At 56.7% G+C, this 23,735-nt stretch overlaps 11 protein-coding genes across 11 annotated transcripts; 7 read left to right on the top strand and 4 right to left on the bottom strand.

Moving 5' to 3' along the window:
• Nucleotides 1-2,373: 2,373 nt before the first annotated feature.
• C7974DRAFT_318874 (protein SIP5) lies at nucleotides 2,374-5,054 on the bottom strand (the record flags this gene model as incomplete). Its single annotated transcript, XM_046138676.1, has 2 exons — nucleotides 2,374-4,575; nucleotides 4,629-5,054. 2 exons carry the CDS (start codon nucleotides 5,052-5,054, stop codon nucleotides 2,374-2,376), a joined length of 2,628 nt encoding a protein of 875 aa, XP_045993415.1.
• A 1,344-nt stretch (nucleotides 5,055-6,398) lies between these two features.
• On the top strand, nucleotides 6,399-7,818 carry C7974DRAFT_318663 (uncharacterized protein; the record flags this gene model as incomplete). Its single annotated transcript, XM_046138663.1, has 3 exons — nucleotides 6,399-6,690; nucleotides 6,740-6,894; nucleotides 6,991-7,818. Coding segments are annotated over 3 exons (1,275 nt in total), but the record flags the coding sequence as incomplete, so codon positions are not given.
• Nucleotides 7,819-8,530: 712 nt separating this feature from the next.
• C7974DRAFT_416736 (ribosomal protein S28e) lies at nucleotides 8,531-8,900 on the top strand (the record flags this gene model as incomplete). Its single annotated transcript, XM_046144014.1, has 3 exons — nucleotides 8,531-8,591; nucleotides 8,700-8,783; nucleotides 8,839-8,900. The coding sequence occupies 3 exons, from the start codon at nucleotides 8,531-8,533 to the stop codon at nucleotides 8,898-8,900; spliced, it is 207 nt and encodes a 68-aa protein (XP_045993413.1).
• Nucleotides 8,901-9,925: 1,025 nt separating this feature from the next.
• On the top strand, nucleotides 9,926-10,570 carry C7974DRAFT_379488 (uncharacterized protein; the record flags this gene model as incomplete). The annotated part of the gene is made up of 1 exon (XM_046140467.1): nucleotides 9,926-10,570. One exon carries the CDS (start codon nucleotides 9,926-9,928, stop codon nucleotides 10,568-10,570), a length of 645 nt encoding a protein of 214 aa, XP_045993412.1.
• A 148-nt stretch (nucleotides 10,571-10,718) lies between these two features.
• On the bottom strand, nucleotides 10,719-12,130 carry C7974DRAFT_48194 (dolichol-phosphate mannosyltransferase). Its single transcript, XM_046146714.1, has 2 exons — nucleotides 11,558-12,130; nucleotides 10,719-11,488 (listed from the first exon to the last, which is right to left on the bottom strand). Exons 1-2 carry the CDS (start codon nucleotides 11,668-11,670, stop codon nucleotides 10,867-10,869), a joined length of 735 nt encoding a protein of 244 aa, XP_045993411.1. The 5' UTR covers nucleotides 11,671-12,130; the 3' UTR covers nucleotides 10,719-10,866.
• Nucleotides 11,832-12,816, top strand: C7974DRAFT_416733 (haloacid dehalogenase; the record flags this gene model as incomplete). Its single annotated transcript, XM_046144013.1, has 2 exons — nucleotides 11,832-12,089; nucleotides 12,136-12,816. 2 exons carry the CDS (start codon nucleotides 11,832-11,834, stop codon nucleotides 12,814-12,816), a joined length of 939 nt encoding a protein of 312 aa, XP_045993410.1.
• Nucleotides 12,817-12,855: 39 nt separating this feature from the next.
• On the bottom strand, nucleotides 12,856-14,163 carry C7974DRAFT_402100 (uncharacterized protein). The gene is made up of 2 exons (XM_046142659.1): nucleotides 14,014-14,163; nucleotides 12,856-13,955 (listed from the first exon to the last, which is right to left on the bottom strand). The coding sequence occupies exons 1-2, from the start codon at nucleotides 14,129-14,131 to the stop codon at nucleotides 12,904-12,906; spliced, it is 1,170 nt and encodes a 389-aa protein (XP_045993409.1). The 5' UTR covers nucleotides 14,132-14,163; the 3' UTR covers nucleotides 12,856-12,903.
• A 97-nt stretch (nucleotides 14,164-14,260) lies between these two features.
• C7974DRAFT_465776 (uncharacterized protein) lies at nucleotides 14,261-16,561 on the top strand. Its single transcript, XM_046146304.1, has one exon. It carries the CDS (start codon nucleotides 14,289-14,291, stop codon nucleotides 16,416-16,418), a length of 2,130 nt encoding a protein of 709 aa, XP_045993408.1. The 5' UTR covers nucleotides 14,261-14,288; the 3' UTR covers nucleotides 16,419-16,561.
• Nucleotides 16,562-16,919: 358 nt separating this feature from the next.
• Nucleotides 16,920-18,935, top strand: C7974DRAFT_48157 (uncharacterized protein). Its single transcript, XM_046146712.1, has 3 exons — nucleotides 16,920-18,073; nucleotides 18,120-18,451; nucleotides 18,500-18,935. The coding sequence occupies exons 1-3, from the start codon at nucleotides 17,038-17,040 to the stop codon at nucleotides 18,821-18,823; spliced, it is 1,692 nt and encodes a 563-aa protein (XP_045993407.1). The 5' UTR covers nucleotides 16,920-17,037; the 3' UTR covers nucleotides 18,824-18,935.
• Nucleotides 18,936-19,494: 559 nt separating this feature from the next.
• Nucleotides 19,495-20,817, bottom strand: C7974DRAFT_318487 (uncharacterized protein; the record flags this gene model as incomplete). The annotated part of the gene is made up of 1 exon (XM_046138656.1): nucleotides 19,495-20,817. One exon carries the CDS (start codon nucleotides 20,815-20,817, stop codon nucleotides 19,495-19,497), a length of 1,323 nt encoding a protein of 440 aa, XP_045993406.1.
• A 105-nt stretch (nucleotides 20,818-20,922) lies between these two features.
• On the top strand, nucleotides 20,923-23,649 carry C7974DRAFT_465774 (thiamine diphosphate-binding protein). The gene is made up of 3 exons (XM_046146303.1): nucleotides 20,923-21,417; nucleotides 21,466-23,148; nucleotides 23,203-23,649. The coding sequence occupies exons 1-3, from the start codon at nucleotides 21,090-21,092 to the stop codon at nucleotides 23,250-23,252; spliced, it is 2,061 nt and encodes a 686-aa protein (XP_045993405.1). The 5' UTR covers nucleotides 20,923-21,089; the 3' UTR covers nucleotides 23,253-23,649.
• The last annotated feature ends 86 nt before the right edge of the window (nucleotides 23,650-23,735 follow it).

Raw genomic sequence — 23,735 nt, 5'->3', positions numbered from 1 at the left:
GCATCGCAGCAGATTGTAATTGTTGTTTCTGGACATCTCATCCTGCAATTCAATCCCATAGGTACTCTAAGATCATGTTCCAAAATGGCTGCCTGGGTTGAAGGGTTCCACCGAGAACGCCTCGTGTATCCACACCAAGTCTTCCGTTTGAAGACTAACTGGTTTACATGGGCGGCCTAATGGTAAGATTGATCGACATGGAAACTGCGAAGCGAACAGTGTGCGCCTGATTACTACCGTCCACACTCAAAGCAGATTCACTGGGGCTGTTCCTTTCGGCACGGCGCGACCATAAAGCTTCCATAAAAAACGCCTCGTATCAACAACAACTATTTTCCTTGAGCCTCCTGGGTTTCGGTTTTTTTTTTCTAATAATTTCACACAGCTTGAAGGAAGATCGGGTAGCATAAGAGTATCCACTTGACTACAACTGCTCACACTCGAGGCATTCACCAAGGCTGCTTCTCTCAGCACGGCGCAACTATACAGCATTAGCTACGTGGGCAGCTCAAGCGGATAAACTCGCCGGTAGTCTCTTCCTTGACGTTTGTAAGCAGGAATTGAGTTCTATTCTGAAATCCTTCCGTCGGTAGACAGAGATTTGCAGCGTTCCAAATCTAGCAAACGACCTTGGCACGCAGGGTCTTCTAGGTGCCGACGCGACCAGCGTCTTCCTGATTGCAGCACTTACCCGAGTCGAACCCCGTGATACCCAACTCCGTGCTCGCATCGCACCAGGCGCATCATCACTCGGTGTCGGAATTGCAGAGATCACCGCGCATGCAGACGTGCTCTCCCAGCCTTTCCCCTAGCCTGAACGAGCCTGGGCCCAGCCGCGGAAGCAAGCCGACCCCAGAACAACACACACTTCACACCGCCGCATCGCCGCCACTCGACCACAACGCATGTTCACACATAGATCCTGCCAACACGCAACAAACCTAACGTGACATTGGCTGCCAGCCACTCAGTAAGGCTGGGAACGTGACCGCTATATGTACGTTTGTGGGTTTGACGGCGGCAATGGAGATGTTCCCGGCTCTAATTTAAACGGAACCATGGGACTGCATGGCAATCCCACTCACATTAAAGTATATTAAGGCGTTCATCTTAGCTGTGGTACAACCCCATAGTCCCCGTGTCCACTTTGTTCTGATCTCCACATCATTTCGCGTCCAGAATAAAACACGTTGAAGAAATCCATTCTTGATTGAATATTACTCGCATACTCCCTTCACCATGGCCAAAACCGATGCGTTCCGTGTGTGCATCGCCATCCTTCTCATCATCCAACTCACATGCTGGGCACTCACACTGCTCGACCTGCTCAGCCCTGGGCGACCGACTGTACTACTGCGCACCTCAATGGATGTTGCCTCGCAGCTGTTCGCCAAGCAACAACCCGCTGCAGTACTACTCTACAAAGACTTTCGGAGCAAGATGTTTTGAGTCAGCCGCTGTACCATGGAGAAGAACCGACCAACAATGCATAGGGCTGGCAGGATCGTGAGTGGGGCTGGCACCCACCACGAGGCAGACTTGGAGTCCGCAATAGTCGAGCAAGGACGCGTATCGACGGCAAGCATGTCAGACAGCCATACCGATACTTGGAGACTATGAGATGAATCAATGAAGCCTCAGCCACTAGGCGCGCAGCCCAAGGGCTTCTATGGCAGAGAATGAGGCTGGGCTGCTGATCGACACTGAAACGTAGCCGACTGCTCGCTTAAACAGGAACAGCCACTTCCGCATTGGATCATGTACAGGACGCTGGAAGACGCTTTGGGGGCCTTGAAAGAATCAGTACGAACAGCAAAGCCAAGCTCGGGAACGAAAACGGGAATGGCTGGGCACTGTGGATGTGAGACCGGCTATGAACGGCTTCAGGTAGGCATCAGCATTATCGGAAGCTGGGTTGCCGTGTGAGTCTGGTCAGAAAGCTGACAGAGATCTTTCTCGAAACTACATGATTGTTACGAGTATACGTCCATGGGTGTCCCACATGTGATGGGTAATTTACTGTAGATTCAACTAAGCACTATCAAAGTGTACCTCCGTGTACAGATCACCTATTCATCTACACATAACATCATGCACTACTCTCCACGTATGAGCTTTCGATCAGTTGATTTCATCCTTCCCGCACGCTAGTTCAGACTCTAGGACCCTAGTTGAAGCACCCCAGACAGAAGGAAAAAATGGGTCGAGATGAGAAGTGTAAGTTCAAAAATGAGATGGCGAGCACGGCAACAACGATGCCGAAGAGGAGAAAGAAGCCGCCGATAACCACTCGGACCGCTTGCCTATGGCCTTGTTAACGCCGGTTTGAAATGCAGTTTGATAAGATATAACTGGTCAAAAACAAAAGGCTGTTTACTGAGTGGGTTGATGGAGACGGTTGTTGTCTAGCATCCCGACTTCCCCAATGTGCTTTTGATCGTACGAGTGACTCCCGGACACCGGTTGTACCAGTGGCGCGGGCTCGATCTCATCATCTACGTCGGTTTTGGAGGCGCTAGAGTATTCGGACGCCTTTAATGTTACCGTACTCTCAGCCAGAGGCTCCGAAGGATCTGAATGCTGAAGGGCTGGACTCGAAGACGACCCTGCACCATCACGCGGATCTTGCTCAGGAACGGGCTTTGACTCGCCGACATTCTCGATGTACTGGGGGCCATTGTCGATCTTGTCATCCTCGTGGCTGAGGGTCTCTTGGAGGGCGCTGAAGTTAAACATGGGCTCTGTTCCGGACAATGCCCCAGGCGGTGTCTCGTCGCGACTAATATTGAGGCCCGATGCGCTAGGACTTGGTTCATACGAGGAGCCTGGGGCAAGATGAGTGTGACCTTCGTCACGTGCTGTATCCTGGATGGAGTCTGAGTACGAAGAAGCGGAGGAGGAGTCGTTGGATAAGTTCCGCAATATAGATCGGTGGGAAGGCGAGTCTCCTTGCAGGGCATCGGACGGCGCCAGATTGCCTGAGTTGCTTCCTTGGATCTGTGCGCGGCTATCCTCCAAGTGCCTTCGTGCATCCTCCTTCAGAGACTCCGAGGATGGCGCGTTAATGGTCGATGTTGGCTCACTTATCGGGTTGAAGCCGACAGATCCGCCTGATCGGTCCACAGCCTTGCCCTTGCCTGCTGCAGACGAACCACCTGTGGTGTCGTCCAGTCCATCCACGTCGACAGGATGGAAGCCACTGCCGATGTTGCGTTGTGCTTTCGCAACCTTTTTATTCTCCTTTGCCTTCTTCTTTCCTTCTTTCTTAGCTTCTTTGGCGGCGTCTTTCTCATCTCTCCTCTTCCGCTCCTCCTCTGCTGCCAGACTGAGGCGAATGGCTTCCATCATCATGAGCTCTTCGAGATCGTCGAGTCTGTTTCCTCCCCCTGTACGTCTCGAGCTTTGCCTCCCCGGGAACAAGTCGTTTGCATTTTCTCCGCGACCTGACGTTCCTTCGCCTTCTCTTCGCGGCGTGCCTTGCCCGCTACTGGCACCACTATCGGTGCCGAACATGTTCCGTCTACGTCTCCCGAGACTAAATCCACGGGCTTCCTGTTGCTGGATGTTACCCATCATGTAAGCGGCGTTGTGTAGGGCTGTCGCGGCAGCAGCCCTTCGGAGAGCATGCGACTTCGCGTCAGCGAGCTTCTTCGCCCAGTCTGGGCGCACCATGTCTGTCGTGACAACCGTCTTATCGTTTACTGCGAGCGAAGTGGCTCTCCTTCGGCCTCCAGGAGATGCGAGACCCGAAGAATTGACTGAGGTACTAGATGACATGGCTGAAGTTGCACTGTGCATACTCTGACTCTGATGTGCGTAGATCAAGCCTCGCCTGAATGGTGGCGGCTCGTATGTAACACCAAACTCTGGCTGTACGCAGAACGGACAGGCAGCAGGTTCTGATACCAACTGAATCTCTTCTTGCGGCTCATCGGTCTGAGCAGGCTCTTCTCCATGATGCTCAGGCGGATGAGGATCAGGCCGTTTGATCTGTACAAAGCACTCGGAGCATATGGGCTGGTCGCAGCACCTGGTCTTGTTCAGGTACGGCGGATAGTACAGGAAGCAGATGGGACATTCTGCAGCATTCTTATATAAGAAAACCTCTACTCGCTGTCCGTTAACATAGGGATCATTCGGTAGCTGCAGTTCCTGAGGTGCCATATCGGTCTGGGAGGCATTGCGCGAGCCAGTGGCAAGAGACGCCAGTGTTTTGGCCCGTCCACGGAAAAACGGGGACGAAGAAGTTGCGTTTTGTGTACTCTGGGAGATTGGGGAGACCGGGGCAGGGAGAGAGAAGGCGGGGTGGGCCGGCGAGAGGGTACCGGAACGATCAGAATTCTGTGACATGGAGCGAGCACCCATTGGAACCGTGAGGTTGTTGATATTAGAGTCCGAAGAGCGAGGGTTCCATTGCGGGCTGAGGTGGTTGATCGGCCGGGGTGGCTCTTCTGGTGGGATATCGTCCGGAGCAGGCAGTGGAAGGCCGTTGGCTATGGCCACGAGCTGGTGTTCGGTCCAAGTATCGGAGTGATCGTCGATGCCCTTCCAGAAGGGCGCCAGGCGCCGCTCGATCTATCAGATGTCAATTTATGTGCGTTGAGAATCGATGAGAGGCCGGCGCATACCTGTAGCTGTCGCACTGTTGGTTTGCTGAAGTCCTCAGGTCCAGTGTAGGTCCCGAGTGTGACCAAGAACGCACCATCGACCCCCTCCTCCTTAATACTGCGCTCGCGCTCTTGTGCCCTGATTACGCGCTCCTTCTCCAGCTTACGGGCCTCGCGCTCAGCCTTTGTCTCGCGTCGTGGCTCGAGAGCAGGGTCGCGCTCGGCGGTACCACTACTCCCGCCAATGCCGAGGAAGGACAGATCATGCCTGCTTCCCCTGCCACTCCTTGCACTGTACAGCCCAACACCACTGCCTGATCTGTCGTGCGACGATCCGCTCGGCCCGGAGAGGCCTGTCGGCGAGGTGGCGGCGGCTTGGGCACTCGACCGACGGACGTGGCCGCCTCGAGAGGGTGGCTGCGACTCTTTGCCCTGGCTGTTGCCCATGGCGAAGTGGGCGGAGGATGCTCAGAGGTAGCGAGCGAGGTTGAGTGTGACGGTCAGGCGGCACGCGCCGGGGTAATTATAAGGCGGGCCGGTGGTGCCCAAACGGCTCGCGGCAGTGTCTCAGAGCCTGTGCGAGCTGGGATACCGTCGGGCGTGGCGCGGCCAGCGAGTGGGATTTGGGTCGGCGTGGTGGTGTTGCTGGGCGATAGCAAGCGTCACAAGGACATACAGTAAGTCATGCAGCCCGACGGCCAACGGGGGTTGGATCGTCTATCGCTGTTTCCTCACTGAACTCGCCAATCGAGGCTAAGAAGGGGGTGGCTACTACGCTGGGCAGTCGCGGGCTACAAAAGGCTCATGCAGAAGACAGAGACACGCGAGAGCTTGAAGCTGGCGACGGGGGACGTTGGCGGGATGACGTTCACTTGGCCTTACGGCGAGTTCCAAGCAAGGTTTGGAGATCGGAGACGAATGTAAGGCGGGCCGAATCAACTCGGTGTGGGGAAGAGCAACGCTGCACGCAATCTCACATGCCAGGCCAGCATTCGCTGTGTGGTCGCGCGCTCGTGGATCGTGGAGGTTCAAGGTTATGAGACAAACGACGCGGGCTGCAGCGAATTGGAACCCGTGAGCTTGTCTTGCCTTGGCCAGAGATAAGGCGCCACTCGACTTCAGGAACCCTCACACCACAAATTCATGCACACGACTGCTCACCGTCTCTCTGGACACAGCCTCGGCTACGACTCTGGCACCAGCGCCTTCCGTCCTTGGTCAGCGCAAGAACCGTTCGAGAGGCCCTGAACGACACGCGAGCACCGACTTGCCCCGCCCGCGCGGGGCTTGAGATCGGTGAACTGCCAACGACTACGGATACCGCACACGCGTCAGCTTCAGTATTTAAGAAAACTTGCCAGGGAACATCCACGTTTTTGTTCAAGTGGCAGGCGGCACCGTCTCTCAGGAGGTGATTGATAGGCGCTCTACTTACAGACCGGTACTCGAGGAGCCGTGTTCGTGCGGCATTTTCCCAACGCGCAGTGACCTTTGTGGTGAAGACAGCCTAAGAGAGCATTGGAAACGTAGCGCCGTGCATGTCCACCGTGAGAAGCTGCCCCGTTGACGACGATACGTGTCGGAATGTGTACCTTTCCATTACACCGGAGGCTGCTCCTCACTCTCACCCTGTGTGGCTGCTCTTTCCGTATTCTCCACCGGTCGTTTGTTGCCGACCACACTTGTTGCGCCTGTCAGCCCACCGCAGATCATTCTTCTCCCTAACCATTTCATTGGCGTTTCGTCATCAGCCATGTGAACTGTGGCCGTCTATCGTTCTCCAAGCCTAGCGTGTCTGTACTCGACTTCCTCTGCGATATTCGTTTCCACAAAAGCTATGTGCTTCCACCAAATCTCGACACGGGCAGGCACGCGCCATACCGAGTATCATATGCAGATTATGGTGATCCTGATAGCAATGCGGTAGTCCTGTTTTGCGGCGCGCTAATGGGCACTCGGTTCTGTTACTCTCTCCTTGATCAGATGGCCAAGGAGTACAAGGTCAGGATCATTCACCCGGACAGACCTGGAATCGGAGGCAGCCAATCTGTGGATTTGGACAAGCGCATACAGACCTGGCTCGGTCGGTCATCGTATGCATGCGTTGACCTGTGTCGTGCTAATATTGACAGAAATGGTTCCACTACTGCTCGCTCATCTGAACATCACCCACGTCTCTCTTGCGAGTCACAGCGGCGGCGACGTCTACCTGCTTAACACACTGCTCACCTATCCGTATCTTCTACATCCAGGAACTCCTTATGTGTGCTTCTTCGCCCCGTGGGTCGTACGTATACTGTCACACCGTCGGACATCGCTTGAACTTCAAGCTGTGCAATTACACCACTGATGAACAGTCTGCTGACATCATACGTTCTCTCAGCATCACTCAAACTCTAAAATATCTCAGCTCCGGGCAGCTGAACTGCTTCCTGCGCCTCTCTTGGGTAAATTTGTGTCAGTAGTTAGGTTTGTAAACGACAATGCCACGCCTCTTGCTGGACTGGGGGGTAATTTCATGCAAGGAATTCGATATTCGATGCATCGCTGCAACTCGAATCCAGGGCCAGAACCAGCTCTGGCCCCAATTCCGTTGACACCAGCGTGTCTGGCCATGCGAACACGGGGCACGTCGCTTCTCTCTCACGATAGTCCAGCCGAATTGTCGTTGGATGACGACGCTGTTGTGGAGGAGCTCCGGAGTCACATTGCATCATTTCTATTTGCCGAGTGCATGGATGGTATTTCAGCAGATGTGCAACTGTTCTTGCGAAAGCCTCACTCCATCGCATGGTGCTCAAGTGTCTACTGGTCAGACTTCGACTACGCCGTACCGCTGATCTCGAAGATGATCTCCGAAGAAGATGATATTGATGGGCTCGGTAGGGCATGGACTATTGACACGTTTCATGCGCAGACAGATGCTATGGTTGGTGAGAAGGGTAAGGTATGGTTCGACAGCTGCTGGATGACACACCAGTCGACACTGGCGCCTATTGAAAAAGTAGATCAATGCTCGAGCTATCTACCGCTCCGAAATGCTTATCAATACAGAAGCCAAGTTGTTGAGGGAGCTGAGCATAACTACCTTATGGATCCTGCGTTTGGTGCAAGCGGGATCTGGTTGCAGCGAGTGCGGGATGCATTCCCTGACCCAGTTGAGGTACGCTCACCTGTGGTCAACCACCAGATGACGCTGACCAGATGCTGACCACAATGTAGAGCGTGTCTGAATGTGAAGAGCAGAAGAGAGCAGAAGGAGAAGCTCGAGCCAGGACATTGATTGATGACGACTTGCCGTCCTCGACTCGGCCTATCAAAGACCGCAAGCGAAGATCTCTCAGAGATCTGGTGATTGCAACGAGGTGCAAGGCTCATGATGCTTCGTCAAAGAGGTCTCGGTTGCGACATGAGAAGCCTCGATCTGCTTCAGCGAAGTCTTACTTTGGAGGACAAATCTCCTCATATGACGTCCGTACTAGTCCCCCTACATCCATGACCCGCCTGAGATCTGATGGGTGGATAAAAGTACGGTCGTTGCGACACAAGTTACATCACTCCTGAAGTGCCCTAGATAATCTGAGTATCGAACAACGTATTAATTGATATTGCACATGCACAGGCGAGGATGGACGCGTGATCAAAACGCTCGGTCCAATCCATATCTGTCTCGTGCGTACAAGCACCCTGTTGCGCACTCTACGGTACCTGTGTATTCAGATCTTGAGTTTTCTATGTAATGGTGGGGTTCGCCCACGTGACATCTCGAGCCAAGCCGAGCGTCGGGGAGGCGCGATCAGGCTAAGGAAAGCGCACGGGCTGCGCACAGTAGCGAAAATCAATTTACAACTGCAACTCATTCCCACCCGCCGCGCAAATCCACACCGAACGACCGTCTCCCGTCGAACACACAATCATACACAATGGATACCGCTAAGGCCCCCGTCAAGCTCGTCAAGGTCACTCGTGTCCTTGGCCGAACCGGTACGCGATCCCCGCATTGAGGCAGCGCGCGAAGAGGAGGCGGAGAGCGAATGCATTGCGCAGCTCAGGACATCAGGAAATGCAAAACGCAGGCTAACACCGATATAGGCTCCCGTGGTGGTGTCACCCAGTGCCGTGTCGAGTTCATGGACGACCAGACCCGTTCCATCATCCGCAACGTCAAGGGCGCTGGTACGCAGCCTCCCCTGTCCAACCATCGGCAACCAGTACGACTAACATTGCACAGTCCGTGAGAACGACATCCTCTGCCTGCTCGAGTCCGAACGCGAGGCCCGCCGCCTGCGATAAGCGCTTGCTTTGGGGAGAAGTGGCGCGTTGGCATTTCCTTCGGTTCCGGAGTTCTTCACGACTGGATCGGCTTTTCACATGGTCACCATGAGGGCATGGATGTGTTAGTCTGGTGCTGCGAGGCGCTGTGACTGGGGAGGATGTACGAGGAGACATGATAACCAGGAAATCAACGAACTGGGACCTGCTCCTGAATGAAACGATACCTCCACACTCGTGCTGACACGTGCACTTATTTTCGAGAAGCGGGGTATGCTGCTTACGAGCATAGATCGATACAACCTACCATGCAGGTATGGATGCGACGTTCCTTTCGTATACTCGCCAATGTCGCAATACGACCATGCGAGGTTCCTCACCATTCTTGGGCGATTGAACGGGGGAACAAGAAAGATCCCTTGCCTTAATAGACGATCGTGCTCAACTTGACTTCTCCCGACTATATGTAGGGAACCTAGTTCTCACTATATCCTACCGGCCCCGACGAGCGGCCGAGCATCATGCGCAGATAAACAGGGGTATAGCAACGACTATTTACCGGTATCGCTCGGTAATGCTCCTTGCGATGTATGAAGCGAGCGAATTCTTGACACTTCTCTGTCGCGCTATGCTGGATCTTTTAAATCTGCAAACACGCTCTTCGGTGCTGTTAGGATGCAGTATACCCGGAGTGCGTGACCGAATGCCCGTCTTACGGCTCATTCAAACTTGTCCCTTGTACTACCTTCTGTGCATTCCTTCTAACAGCCACGCCTGTAGTCTTTCCGCCAACATTTATTGCACCACGATTCCATGCATCAGTTCAGCTACTAATGGTGGTCGCAGTCGTTGCTGCCTACTCATCCATTAGTCGAATTGTTCATTCCTCTTCAAACCGACTTGTTGTAATCACCCTAGCGGCAGGCAAGAGCATGTGAGCACTTGTATGCAGTTGAGTGAGACTCCCTCGGCCATGGCTGCGTGACCGTCTACTTCAAGCTTCGCAGGTACCCTAGTCTCTGTACGCTTTTACACACTTCGCCGCCATGAACCTCGACGGATCCAGCGACAGCAAGCCAATCCACGAACTCGATCACGATCATATCAGCGGTCGGCAACCAGAGCACAAACCGACAAAGTTGCGGCGCTTCATGTCCATTGGTTCCAGATCGAGAGGGAATAAAGTGTACGGCGAACTTTACATGAACACGGCATCCAGCCGTACACCACCGTTGCAGCCTCTCTCCTTTCGCTATGCTGAGTCTGAATCACGGAACAAGAAGCAGATCAAGCGGTCCATATCCAGCTTCTTCCTGTCCAAGACATCCACAGACTCACCTGAACCGACGAAGGGCGGAAATCAATTGCGTACTGCACAAAGTCGGGTGCCTGTTACCAAGTCTCTGTCACTGTCCTTACTTCCAACGGCTACAACAGGGGACTGGGGCAGTCTGAAGGACCGAGAATACCTGCCTCACACGGCCAAGCCGTATCAGACGGCACAGATGCAGCCCAGGAAGGACTCGGCTACCAAGTCGTTCTATGACATGCCTACTGCGATGAGCCGGAATGCTGCGCTCACAAGCCATCCAGTAAGGGAAGAAGACTTGGCAAGCGAAGACAAGGCTCAGGTGTCGGGGAAGCTCTGGGGGCGTCGGCAGGGAGAACCGGGAAGAAAAGTGACCTGGTGAGAGGACAAGAGGATCGTAAGTGACGAAGGAGAAGAAGTGAATTGTTATAGTTAAAGGCAGTAGTAGACAGAATTGGCAACAAAGAAACATTTGATAGCGGACCAAGGCTCCACAAGCCACTTGCCGATCATTTTGCCATCAAACATTTGTTTGTAGCGACTCTGGTAGTAGATGTGCGAAAAGCCAAAGTAATCACTTCCTGCCTGCCGTGGATATCATTCATCAGCAAGCCCGAAGGCTCCCAATAAAGCTCATGTTCCCTACCGTCCAACGCCGAATCATGCAGTCTTCCCCTCTCAAACCTTCAGCCACAAGTTCAGCACGCCCTTGGCATACTCAACGATCTCGTCTCCGCCGAGCTTGCTCTCACCGTACAGACGGTCAACAAACGAGATGGGCACCTCGGCCACCGTGCAACCCATGGCCTTTGCGCGCACCATCATCTCCATCTGAAACGTGTACCCCTTGCTCTCTGTGCTCTTGATAACCTTCTGCAGCACCTCCTTCTTGTACAGCCTGAAGCTGCCAGTCAGATCGCTAACGCCGGGCCTCAGCACTGTGTCCGCGAACAGGTTTGCGCCGCGGCTGACAAACTTCCTCTTTAGGTCCCAGCCGTAGACGCCGCCGTTGCCTGCATACCGGGTGCCGGTGACGATGTCGTAGTTCTTGGTCTTCTGCAGCGCAATCATCTCGGGGATGAACTTGGGGTGGTGGCTGAAGTCGGCGTCCATGATGATGACATAGTTGCCTGTCGCATACTGCAGGCCGTGGACGTACGCGGTTCCCAGGCCCAGCTTGCCGGCGCGCGCGCGGATCTGGATGTGCTGCGGTGTGTACACTTTCTGGAGCTGCGCTGCCACCTCTTGTGTGCCGTCGGGCGAGCCGTCGTCCACGATGATGAGCTCCCAGTCCAGATTGCTGCGGGTGCGGTGTTAGCTGTCAATGCCGCCGTCGGAGCAATGCTTGAGGGGCTGCAGGGGTACCTACTTCTCAGTGAACATCTTGTTGAGCAGCCATGCTATTATGGGCAGGTTGCGACGCTCATTGTATGTGGGGAGCAGGACAGAGTACTTGTCCTTCTGCTGCTGGATTGGAGCCATCTTGTGCGTTGGGCAATTGTCTAAAGGAGCGTGTGTAGTTTGAACGTGTTGCGTTGTGATCGGTCCTCGAAATCGCGGAGGTGTTCGTGTCTCATTGGAGGATGCACTGACCAGCTGCCCGCTGAAAGGGGCGGACTCTAGACCCGAACAACGACTTCGATATGTTTCCAACACGAGCTCAGTACGCGAAAAAGAATCTGTTATTATGCTTTGATGCGTTTGGAACGCTGTTCCAGCCTAACACCCCAATTCCGCGGGCGTATGCTCAAGCTGCCATCAAGCATGGCGTGAAGTGCAACACCAAGGATCCCGTGTCAGACGTCGGCAGAGAGTTCAAGAGAGCCTTCAAAGACGCGTCGCGGAGAAACCCAAACTATGGCAAGGCGACAGGTCTTGGCCCAGAGAAGTGGTGGAGAAACGTACACCTCTCATCTTCCCAGTTGAGCACCACCTGACAGTGTGCAGGTGATACAAGGCACATTTCAGCCGTGGTTAGAGCCCGGGCAAGATGTGCCACAGAGCTTAGTCGATGAGTTGCTGCGTCGCTACTCGACCAAAGTGGGCTATGACATCTTCCCTGATGTCGTGCCGTTCTTCCAAATGCTAAAGCAGAAGTCGTCATCCGACGCCGTCAAATCTTGGCCTTGGGAGAAGACCGTTGTTGGTATCATCACTAACTCAGACGATCGCGTACCGGGCATCTTGAATTCATTTGGTCTCAAGATCGGCCCAAGGAGAGTGGGTACTCCAGACCAGCGTTCTGTAGACGCCATCGCCGAAGATGACATCAGCTTTGTTGTGCTCAGTTACGATGTCGGCGTCGAGAAGCCGGATCGTGGCATGTTCGATGCTGCAGTCGACTCTATGAAAGATACACTGAGTGGAAGAGACGATGGATTGCAGATAGAGGACTTTGAGAAGCTGTACGTTGGAGACTCACTGAACGATGACTATAATGGCGCCAGAGGAGCTGGGTGGAATGCGCTGATGCTGGATCGCAACAGCAATCACGAAGACGCCTTTGCGGTGGAGGGCAAAGACCTCATTTACGCAAAAGTGAAGGTGGGTGATAGCTATGCGAAGGTGCATATGGTCAGGAACTTGGAGGCACTCAAAGACTGGTCTATAACCGAAACCTCACCTTGACACAGCTTGGGCAGATGCAAGTAAAAGCAAAACACAAGTCATAGTTCAATTGACTACTCCACAATCTTCGAGTGGTCACCACATCTATCACCCTGCAGGCCGCCTCAGCTCAAGAACATCTGCCAGCTTGACGGTACCTTTCCCACCCCAACCAGCCTGCCCAGAAGCAACTTCTGGACGCACGCGCACATACCAGCCCCAAGCTCGTTTGTCGAGATCTTCCTTACTTAGAACCTGCGCCCAAGACTGATATAGAAGCTCGAGAGCACCTAGCAACATCCCGAGATTTCGTTCTTTCTCTGCTGTTTGGGAAGCAGCGCTTCGCTTCACAGGCGCAGCCTTCGTGTCCGTCGGAGCTGCTTTGGGTGTTTCGAAGGACTTCAGTAAATACGCCCTTGCGCCTTGAGCGGTGTGTACAGGTAATTGGTTCGATCCTTTCTGAGTATTTGGACCAGTGTTCGCTTTTTTGAGCGCTTCCAGATCAATACCCCACAATGCGGGTTCCTTTGCTTCAACCGGCTTCTCGTCGCTTACGAGAGTTTCTTGTGTCGATTTTTCCTCTTTCACTGTGACTGCTGTAGATTGCTCACTTTTAACGGCCTTTTGTACTGGGATCTCTTCCCATTCATAGCCCCAGCGTTTCATCACTCGAACCTCTCGGCCCATTATTCGGATGATCGGTTGTCCTTCGCCCCAGCCTTCATTCTCCGCTGTGTTCCCACTATCGATGCCAATATGAACTGCCTTGGTCTTGCTGTTCAGACTGACAACTGCTTGCGCGAGGCTCAGCCTACTAGACATTGGTTGTTCTGGCATGGTGAATTTGAGCAGTGCTACTGTGAAGGCCAGCACTAACGGTGCTCGATTAGTGAAGACGGTCTTCGACTTGAGCATCTCTTCATTATGTATAGCTGTAGGAAGTGCGAGCGAGGCCTCGACTTCAGACGGACTGAGAGGCTGCCCGTACAATGGCTTTATCTTCTTAGGTGATGTCACTGGTACTGAGTCTAGGCCAGAGGCTTCGCTCAACGACCGCTTCTTCGACACTCGTTTGGCAGCATTGAGGACTTGTCGCGCTACCTTCTCATCCCCGAAGATGGTTTTTAGACTTGGGAAGTCGGCTTTGGCGAGTTGCTCAGCTGTTCGAGCATCGTCAGACCTGTCTCGTCGCGGTTGTACGCTCTCACGTGATCTTACGCGTAACTAATTTCGCTGCTTGAAGCTCTTTGACTTTCCCTAACGCTTGAGCAAGCGGTACTTTTGCGTCTTGGGATAGGAATCGTAGCACACTCTGAACTTCCTGCGCTGATGACATGTTGGCACTGTGAGCTGCTATGTCGAGGTGGTTGTGAGTGCGACGCCCTGGCAAGACACGCGCGCTATCGATAAGTGACCGGCGCTAGTGGATGTTGCAGCTCTCTCGCGCCGCGACACTCCTGCGGGAGCTGCCGTGCACAACCCACAACAGCAACATGGCGTTCAAGTTCTCATTGGGTGCGGCCAAGGGCAACAAGACCCAAGTGAACGCCAAAGTCAAGGCAGAGGAGGAGGCAAAGGAGCGCGAGGAGAAAAATGCGTTGGATAAGGTCATGGCCGAATTTGAGGAGGAGCATGGTGCTGGCAGCAAGGTTCTTGGTGACTCAGAGCGAATTGAAGAAGAGGAGGTGTTTGTTCCGACGGGAAGTAAGAGACATTTCACGGGGCGGCAACGGAACATGAAGAGTGGACCCGGGACCCTCGAAGTTGATCCTCTCGACGAGTTCAGAAGCCCAGGCGCAGGTGCAGGACGGCTCAACCCCCCCACGCAATCACGATTTGGCGGCGCAGCCTCTACGGGACCACGGTCTCTTGAGGGAACAAGACAGAAGGAGAATCTGTACACAACGGTGGTGGCCAAAGCGTCGAATCTCCCCCCAACAATGGATCCGAAACGCGTGGAAGAGCTGTTCGCGGAATTCCCATCGCTGAAGGTGACAAAGACGGAGAGAATCCCCCCTCATGGCCCCGCAACAAAAGGACGACCGAGCTTGACAATGAAGGTCATCTTTGACAAAGATGCGAATGCACGAGATCTCGATGATGCCATGAACAGGCTTAGTGACAAGAAGTACCTGGGGAGAGGCTACTATCTTCACCTAGATAGATATCTCGGTGGACGTGTTGTGGGGACAGAGCAGCGTATAGAGCCATTCGGTGCTCGGTGGCAGGCGCCGGAGGTAGCCAAAGGTTATGCTCCTCCCCCAGACCTTGGAGGTGGAGTGAAAGACAGAGATCGACCGCGTGGAGATACCGAACGCTTGATTATTACTGCCAATCAACCACCGGACAGTGCAACGCTGCGCCTGGTGCACATGACCATCGAGGGTGTCATCAACGGTGGTGTGGAATTTGAAGCTGCCCTAATGAATGACCCGCAAGTTCAGGAAGAAGAACGGTTCGCTTGGCTCTTTGATCAAAAGCATCCAGTAAATCGGTACTACAGATGGAGAATGCATCAAATCGTATGCGACACACCGAACTCGGAAATCTTTCTGCGGCAAGGGATATGGCAAGGACCAACGGACCCACTGGCTGACGAGTTTGCGGATCACCTGGGAGCATTCGACGCCGACTACGAGGACTCTGACGAGGACGAAGTTGAGGAGAAGCCTCAGCAGAGACAGCTGCCCGTTGGCGACAATTACCCTGGCCGCGTCGACAATGGTCACGGTATCATGAGTTCTCGCTCAAGAGCGATGTTACTCTGGCTTATCACATCACTGCCACCTGGGAGCATCTTGGCAGATGATATTGCCGCCATATCTGTCTTCGCTGTTGAACATGCAAACCAGGGCATGGATGAGGTCGTACACATCCTCATATCAAACCTGATTGAGCCATTCCAGATGACTGAAACCAACACAAGAAGACGTCTTGGAGATATAGAGGGTCGAGAAGAACGCAGGCGCACTGATTTGCGACAGACTACTCTGAACGCCCTACGCATCATTTCTGACATACTCCTAACTACCTCGCGAGAGTCTGGCGCTTCGTACAAGTACCGACTAGCCATTGGTACGCAGCTTGTGGATCGTCAGGCTTTTGAACATCTTCAGAGACTACCTGCGCAGCTCGAAATGGGACGGATGACTGAACGAGCGTACAGAGACGAAGTGAATAGTATCCTGACGGTCTGGAAGGACGAGCATTTGTTCGACAAGCCTGCGCTGGAACACCTGGACAATGCGTTCAACGCGCAAGAAAGACAGAAGGAGCAGGCCGAGCAAGAGAGGAAGTTGACAGAGAAAAGAAACAAACGCAAGGCTGTCGCAAAGCCCACCACGCGCAACAAGGTGGACGATGATGACGGCGGGGACGACAAGATGGATGTGGACCAAGAGGACGGCGAGGACATCACTGCCCTCGATGGGGCGAACGATGGCACACCCCATGCGGTGCCTGATGTAGCACCGCCCGCCGATCCGGAGATCAACGTGATCGAGGCAGCACCGAAGAGCAGTACGGTCGTCACAGAACCTGAGATACCCGGGGAGACAGCGGCGGCGCGGGCCCGGCGGCTGCGACCTCGCGCTGAAGACATGTTTGCGTCGGACGGAGAGTGAATAATGCAGCATTGGACGGAGAGTGATTAATGCAGCGTTGTTTTGTACATGATACCCTAGACTAGATTGGCGACCTCCAGGTCTATGCAAAGACCCGGCGGCAGACATGTCAAGCCTTGCGAGCAGCTCTGCGGTGACCAGGCTCAAATGCAAAATGCCTTGCTGTGTTTGTTGACGATGACGCGCCCGACGCTGCATGCTCAGGTCGCGAAGGCGCCCAATCAACGCAGGCCCCACGCCGGCGCGATCAACGTCTTTCACCTTTTACGGGCCTCAGCTCGATCGAAACGACGCTCACCCCCAAACCCGTGACTGACTACTACGTGCCGCGGACGCGCGCTATCACGGGGCTTTGTGGTGATTTACTTGATTGGCTGCATTAGCAGGAGCATCGTCCCTCTTCTCGCTCCGAGCGCTCGCCGCCGCCTACACCGCAATCATAAACACAATCACCCAAACCGACCCCACACGGAAATTCGCAGCGTCGCTGTGCAACTCCCTCGCCAGGCAGCGCCCGAGCAATCTATTTGCGGCAAGCCGAGGCCACGCAGCGACTCGCAGCTCCGCACCACCCCCGCGGTTATCTCCCCGCGCAGGTGACCGCTATCTATAGCCCGCCATGCCCTGCTTCCTGGGGCTCGCCGTGAGCATCCACACGCCCAACGGGCCGCTGTCCGAGCACTCGATACAGAAGCAGTCCAAATTCCACCGCATCACGTCGTACATCCCCGTGCCGCCCGCCAAAGTCCCGCCTGGGGCGACCAAGCCCGAGCAGTCCACGTTTGCCATCTCCATAACGCTGCTCACCCCCGGCCTGCATGTGCCGTACTCGGCGCCCAAGCCCTCGCTCGAAGACGCCAGCCCGAAGCCGAAGGTCGTCGGCGGCCTGCCAGGCTTCACCGGCGAGCGGGGCAAGTATGGTGCCGCCATCGCGCCGTACAAGCCCCTCACCAGTTCGCCGAACGAGACGATCGCCGCCTACATTTACTTCGACGGACGGGCAAAAGAGGAGGTTGCAACACTGTTACGGCGCGGGGAGGAGACATGGGTGAATTCTCGCTGGGTCAGCGTCCCCGAATCCGAGGGCGGAGGGCTGGCCGAGCGCGAGTTTCTGTTCCGCGAGGTCGGACTCGAGCGCTGGCTCAACGGACTCGACCTGGAGGGCTCGGATAAAAACGTGGCTGCGAAGATCGAGCGGAGACGACAGCGCCTGGAGAAGAAGCGCAGGAAGAAGAGGGAGGCGCTCGGCAGCAGCGACGAGGACGAGAGCAAGCCGTCGCGGAATGGTGTTCTCCGCTACGGCGACGAGAAGGACGCGCCGGTGGAGGCACTATCAGGGAACGACGACTTTTTCACTTCAGATTCCGATTCTGACGACGAGCCGCCCGTACCAGAAGCCGCAGGCCAGATCAAGGTTGCCCTGTTCCGCGTTCTAGCATCGGGCGAGATCAAGCGTGGAGAGTACTCTCCGCAGTTTGACGCGCACGATGACGACGACCCGAACGGCGGCGGTGATGGAGAGGATATCGACCACACCACAAGTTTCGCCAAACCGAAGACGCTGGACCCCAAGTCGATCAGCACCCAGACTGTCACTGGCATCGACCCTCCAGACAAGCCATATGCCGTTTTCACGTTTTTGTACCGTGGAGAGCGTAGGTGTACACAGCGCGCGAGATGTCTAAAGCTAACATGCAATAGGCCAACTGCGGAAGATGGGCATTCTTGAGACCAGCGAGAAGAAACCTACTGTAGTCTCGCCGGCGGCACGTCGGAAGTCAGGACTGGACCTCAGCAGCCTCAAGCCTCTGGACGCCGCCAAAGGCACGAAGAACTTTGGGGGTTACCGCGACATGCAGTCTCCAAAGGCCAAGGAGAAGAGCGAGGACGCCATGGACAGCGATGCGGACGACGAGGATGAGGCACGTCCTGACGATGCCGAGGACGAAAGGGATGTCGTAGACAAGGGCATGCTCTCGCCCGAGGATGCGGCCAAACAGGGAGAACTTGCGGAGGGTGTCCGAAAGATCAAGGTTTGTCCCACGGTTCAACAGTGCTAGTGCCGGCTAACGCCCCTACAGCTAAAGCGACAGCATTCCGCCGAGCCTCTGGCACGCGGCACGCCCGCAGGCGACTCATCATCCGGGTCGCCTATCTCGGGCACACCCGCTCCCGGCAACGCCGCGGCCGAAGGGTCCCAGTCCGCAACCGCAAGCACAGAGGCCGAAAGCAGCATCGCGTCGCCATTCAAGAAGCACCGAGCCTCCCTGCCCGGCTTCGACGAGAACGTGCGCAAGAGCCTCGGACAGGCGCTCCTCGGGGCGCAGAAAGAGCGCGGCAACTCCGAAGGCACCATCCCCACGACAACGGCCGAGTCCAAGATGGAGGAAGACGACGAGTTGTGACTGTGGGAGATGCGTCTGCAGAGCGCGCTGGGATGACGACGGCCGCGGCGCCGAGTCCCTGGAAAACGTCTCTTTCTCAATAACTATACCACGCGGCGCCACGATACATGGGCCGGCATTTGCTACTAACAAGGACATTTGGCGCTTTTTTGGCTCTTGTTCAGGCTCGAAAATCTACATGTGGGGGCGGCTTGGATACGAGGGTCTTCTTGTCAGTCAGTCAGTCAGTCAGGCAGGCAGTCTCCAGCTCCTTCGGGGGCGGAGGGGTTAGCGTGTGAGTTTCCACTGTAGCAGGAGGAGCATGACGCGACGGCGCTGCGGCTGGCTGTGGCTGTGGCTGTTGCTGTTGGTGAACAAGGGCACGGCGCGGGCAGGGTGGCATTGCGGACGTTGTAGATCATGTCAATATACTATTCTCCGTACATGTTGAATGAGCGAAGCTTTTGGGGTATGATGGGTGTTGGTATTGACTGTGGTGGCTGTGGTGACTACTACTACTAAGGTGACTGTGGTGACTGCTGCTGGTTTGACTGTGGTGACTACCACTACTCAAGTTGACTGTAGTAACTACTTCTACTAAAGTTGACTGTGATGACTACTACTACTAAAGGTGACTGTGGCTATTACTGCTTACATGACTGTAATATCCAACTGCAAGGCTTATGCAATGTCTACAGCTTGAACTCGACGGTGCTTCGCTCCCAGCCAACGCCGCCGCCGTCCTTGCGACTCGCCAGCTTCTCTGCTACCTCGATCTTCCTGTCCCGATTGCGCTCGGTGCACAGCTCAAAGACGGTGCTCAGATTGAAGACCATGGAATGGAAAGGCGGGGTGGTGTCGACGAGGTTGGACAGCAGACCTCGGGCATCGGGAATATGCCCTGTGTACAGCAGACACACGGCGAGGTTCTGGGCAACCATGGCATCGTCAGGGAACTGCTCGTGCAGGGCGCGGAAGGATGCTGCCGCGGCTTCGTAGTCGGAGTCGGCCAGCTGGAGCAGGGCTGCCAGGGTGCCGTCGAGCAGGGCATCGCTCTCGGCTGTGGAGGCGCGGGCCAGGCACTGGCGGGCACTTGCCAGGTCGCCCACGCGCAGCCACACCAGCGTCTCCATGACCAGCACTTCTCTCGCGTCGGCGGCGTCGGGCTCGCCGTCGGCGTGCGCCAGTGTGCCCAAATGGCGGCCCGCACCGTCCAAGTCGCCCATCTCCACCAGCGTGTTCGCAACCCTGATGCCGCAGTCCCGCAGTCTGCGGCGCCAGAGGGCCTTGTCGGGGTGCTCGACGGCGCGGACGATGCTCTCGCGGCACTCGCGGGCCAGCTCGTAGTAGCCCATGATGCCCTTGCGCCACTCGCCGTAGCCCAGGGCCGTCAGGCGCACGGCGAGCAGGCGCAGGTCCCAGGGCACCAGATGCGCGCCGGTCAGCGGGTGGCGGTAGAAGGCGCTGTTGAGGTCGCCCAGGACCTTTGCCTCCTGGGCGGCCAGGGCGTGCTCGCTGACCAGGCACAGGCAGGCCAGGCGGATGTGCACGAGGTGGAAGAGCGTGGGGTAGTCGGTGGGCGCGGCGGCAGACACGATGTTGCGGGCGGCGGCGATGGCGGCGAGCCTGTAGTGGCCGGCGAGCAGCAGCGAGTCGATGGGGGCGGCGACCGAGGGCACGTTGGCGGCGTGCTGGAACGGCAGCGGGGCGGTGGTGGGCAGCACATGGTAGGCGGCCGGGTCCTGCAGGAACGACACGTCCAGCGCGACGCTCTGCTGCAGGTCGTGCAGGCCATGGGCGCTGGGCTCGGGCGGCGGCGAGCGCACGCGCGCAGGCGAGAGGACGCGCGCAGGCGAGGGGCCCGCGGGGCTGGCGGTGCGGGAGGGCCCCTTGGGCGACAGCGGGTCGTCGAGCACCTCCGCATCCAGCAGGCCGCGGGTCATGCGACGCGCCACGGCGATGCGGCCGCTGGGCGAGCGGCCGTGTGCGGCGCTGCGCTGGGGGTTGAGGCTCATGGTGTGGGCGGTGAGAGCCGGGCGTCGGGGACAGGGCGCGGGCTCCGGTGCTGTCACGGTGGCGCCGACATCGCAGCGTTTCCCCACAGTGCGCAGGCCAATCACGCTGAACGGGCCGGTCGAGGCGACGCAGGCGAGGTTGACTGACTCCGCAAGCAGCAGAATTTCAGGATGCCGTCCGCCCTCCCTCTGCCCTCGCCCTGCCCTCCCCGCGCCCTCAATTGCTCCTGTCCCCGCGACTGCAGCCCCAGCCTGCCCGGACGCGCCTCGTCATGCAGCAATCCAGGACCCGCGCCATCGCCGCCCTCAAGGGCTCGCGCGCCTTTTCCACCTCGGCCGCACGAGCGCAGTCATCGCTCACCCGCCCTGCCCCGGCCGCCGCCGCAAAGGTCGTCAAGGAGGATGTCCGCACACAGAGCACCGCCGCCGCCTCGACGCCGGCGCGCGCCCGCCCCGCGCCCGCCTTCAACCGCGAGGACTACGGCAGCGTGCAGCCCTTGAAGCCGTACCGCGCGCCCGAGATGGACCACTCGTTTGTCGGCATGACGGGCGGCCAGATCTTCCACGAGATGATGCTGCGCCAGGGCGTCAAGCACATCTGTACGTCTCAGACGGTTCTACGACGGTTCTGCAGCTAACGTGACTCAGTCGGCTACCCTGGCGGCGCTATTCTGCCCGTCTTCGATGCCATCTACCAGTCGCCGCACTTCGACTTCATCCTGCCGCGCCACGAGCAGGGCGCCGGCCACATGGCCGAGGGCTATGCCCGTGCCAGCGGCAAGCCCGGCGTCGTGCTCGTCACCTCGGGCCCCGGCGCCACCAACGTCGTCACCCCCATGCAGGACGCCCTGATGGACGGCACCCCCATGGTCGTCTTCTCCGGCCAGGTCGTCACCAACATGATCGGCTCCGACGCCTTCCAGGAGGCCGACACCATTGGCATCACCCGCGCCTGCACAAAGTGGAACGTCATGGTCAAGAACATTGCCGAGCTGCCCAAGCGCATCAACGAGGCCTTTGAGATTGCCACCAGCGGCCGCCCGGGCCCCGTCCTCGTCGACCTGCCCAAGGACGTCACCGGCGGCACCCTCAACCGCCCCATCCCCATCTCCAGCACCCTGCCGCCCTCCACCAGCGCCGCCACCTTGGCCGCGCGCGAGGTCTCCAAGCAGCAGCTCGAGGCTTCCATCCGGAGGGCCGCCGATCTGATCAACGTGGCCAAGAAGCCCGTCATCTACGCCGGCCAGGGCATCCTCCAGACCCCCAACGGCCCCGAGCTCCTGAAGGAGCTCGCCGACAAGGCCAACATCCCCGTCACCACCACCCTCCAGGGCCTCGGTGGCTTTGACGAGCTCGACCCCAAGTCCCTGCACATGCTCGGCATGCACGGCTCGGCCTACGCCAACATGGCCATGCAGGAGGCCGACTTGATCCTGGCTCTCGGTGCCCGCTTCGACGACCGCATCACCGGCGCCGTCGCCAAGTTCGCGCCCGCCGCCAAGGCTGCCGCCGCTGAGGGCCGTGGTGGCATTGTCCACTTCGAGATTATGCCCAAGAACATCAACAAGGTCATCCAGGCCACCGAGGCTGTTGCCGGCGACGTCGGCTCGAGTCTGACCCAGATGATGCCCCTGGTCAACATCGTCAAGGACAGGCCCGAGTGGTTTGCCCAGATTGCCGACTGGAAGAAGCGCTTCCCGTGGGCCTACGAGAAGGAGGGCGAGAACGGCCTGATTAAGCCTCAGACCGTCATCGAGACCCTCTCCAACCTGACTGCCCCCATCAAGGACAAGACCATCATCACAACCGGTGTCGGACAGCATCAGATGTGGGCTGCTCAGCACTTCCGATGGACCCACCCGCGCACCATGATCACCTCCGGAGGTCTCGGTACTATGGGTTACGGTCTGCCCGCGGCCATTGGTGCCAAGGTCGCCCGCCCCGACTGCCTGGTCATTGACATTGACGGAGACTCTTCCTTCTCCATGACCCTGACTGAGCTGTCCACTGCCGCCGAGTTCAACATTGGCTGCAAGGTCATCATCCTCAACAACGACGAGCAGGGTATGGTTACGCAATGGCAGACTCTCTTCTTCGAGGACCGCTTCTCGCACACACATCAGCGGAACGCCGACTTTGTCAAGCTCGGCGACGCCATGGGTGTCCAGGCCAAGCGTGTCATCAAGCCTGAAGAGCTCGAGGGTGCCCTGAAGTGGCTGATCGAGTCGGACGGCCCTGCCCTGCTCGAGGTCGTCACCGACCAGAAGGTCCCCGTGCTGCCCATGGTACCGACAGGCAGCGCTCTGCACGAGTTCCTGGTATACGACGAAGGTACGTTCCCCCCCCCCCCCCACTCCCTCAGCTCCCCGCTAACAGCCGCCCCAGAGACACAAAAGAAGCGCAGAGCTCAGACCAAGGAAAGATCGGGTCGCTAAGCTGCTAGCGCCTCTACTTGTATATTGCCGTTTGTAATTTCTGGGTCAGCTTGGGCGTTTAATTGTTGTCTTGTCTCATTGGCGGAGCACCGCACGGAAAAGTCGCGTGGAGCGCAAAAGTCACGGAAGGAGGGTTGTCGGGACCACTGGTTGCTGTCAGACTGCATGAGTAGATTGGATTGGGTCGTTGCATTGAGCATAGTCGTGCGGCTGGGAGTGCCGTTCCATGGTAGAGATATCGAGTCATTCCATGGTTGAGTCGCATTTTGTAGCCTTGCCTATTGAATGTGTTGTCTGGTTTTCAACAGCCTCAATCATTTTTGCATAAAGTCACATCACAGCTCTTACCATCGCGTCGCAGAGCATCCATCTTCCACGCCTTCAAGCAGACATCCCGATCCTACCAGAGCAACCAACCAGTATCCTCAAAACCACCACATCTCACCATCTCACATATCCCGCAATACCCCCCACACTCACAAC

This window comes from Boeremia exigua (genome assembly GCF_020726555.1).
Source record: "Boeremia exigua strain MPI-SDFR-AT-0100 chromosome Unknown C7974scaffold_11, whole genome shotgun sequence".
Classification (NCBI taxonomy): domain Eukaryota; kingdom Fungi; phylum Ascomycota; class Dothideomycetes; order Pleosporales; family Didymellaceae; genus Boeremia; species Boeremia exigua.
This window is presented reverse-complemented; position numbering and strand designations above follow the sequence as displayed.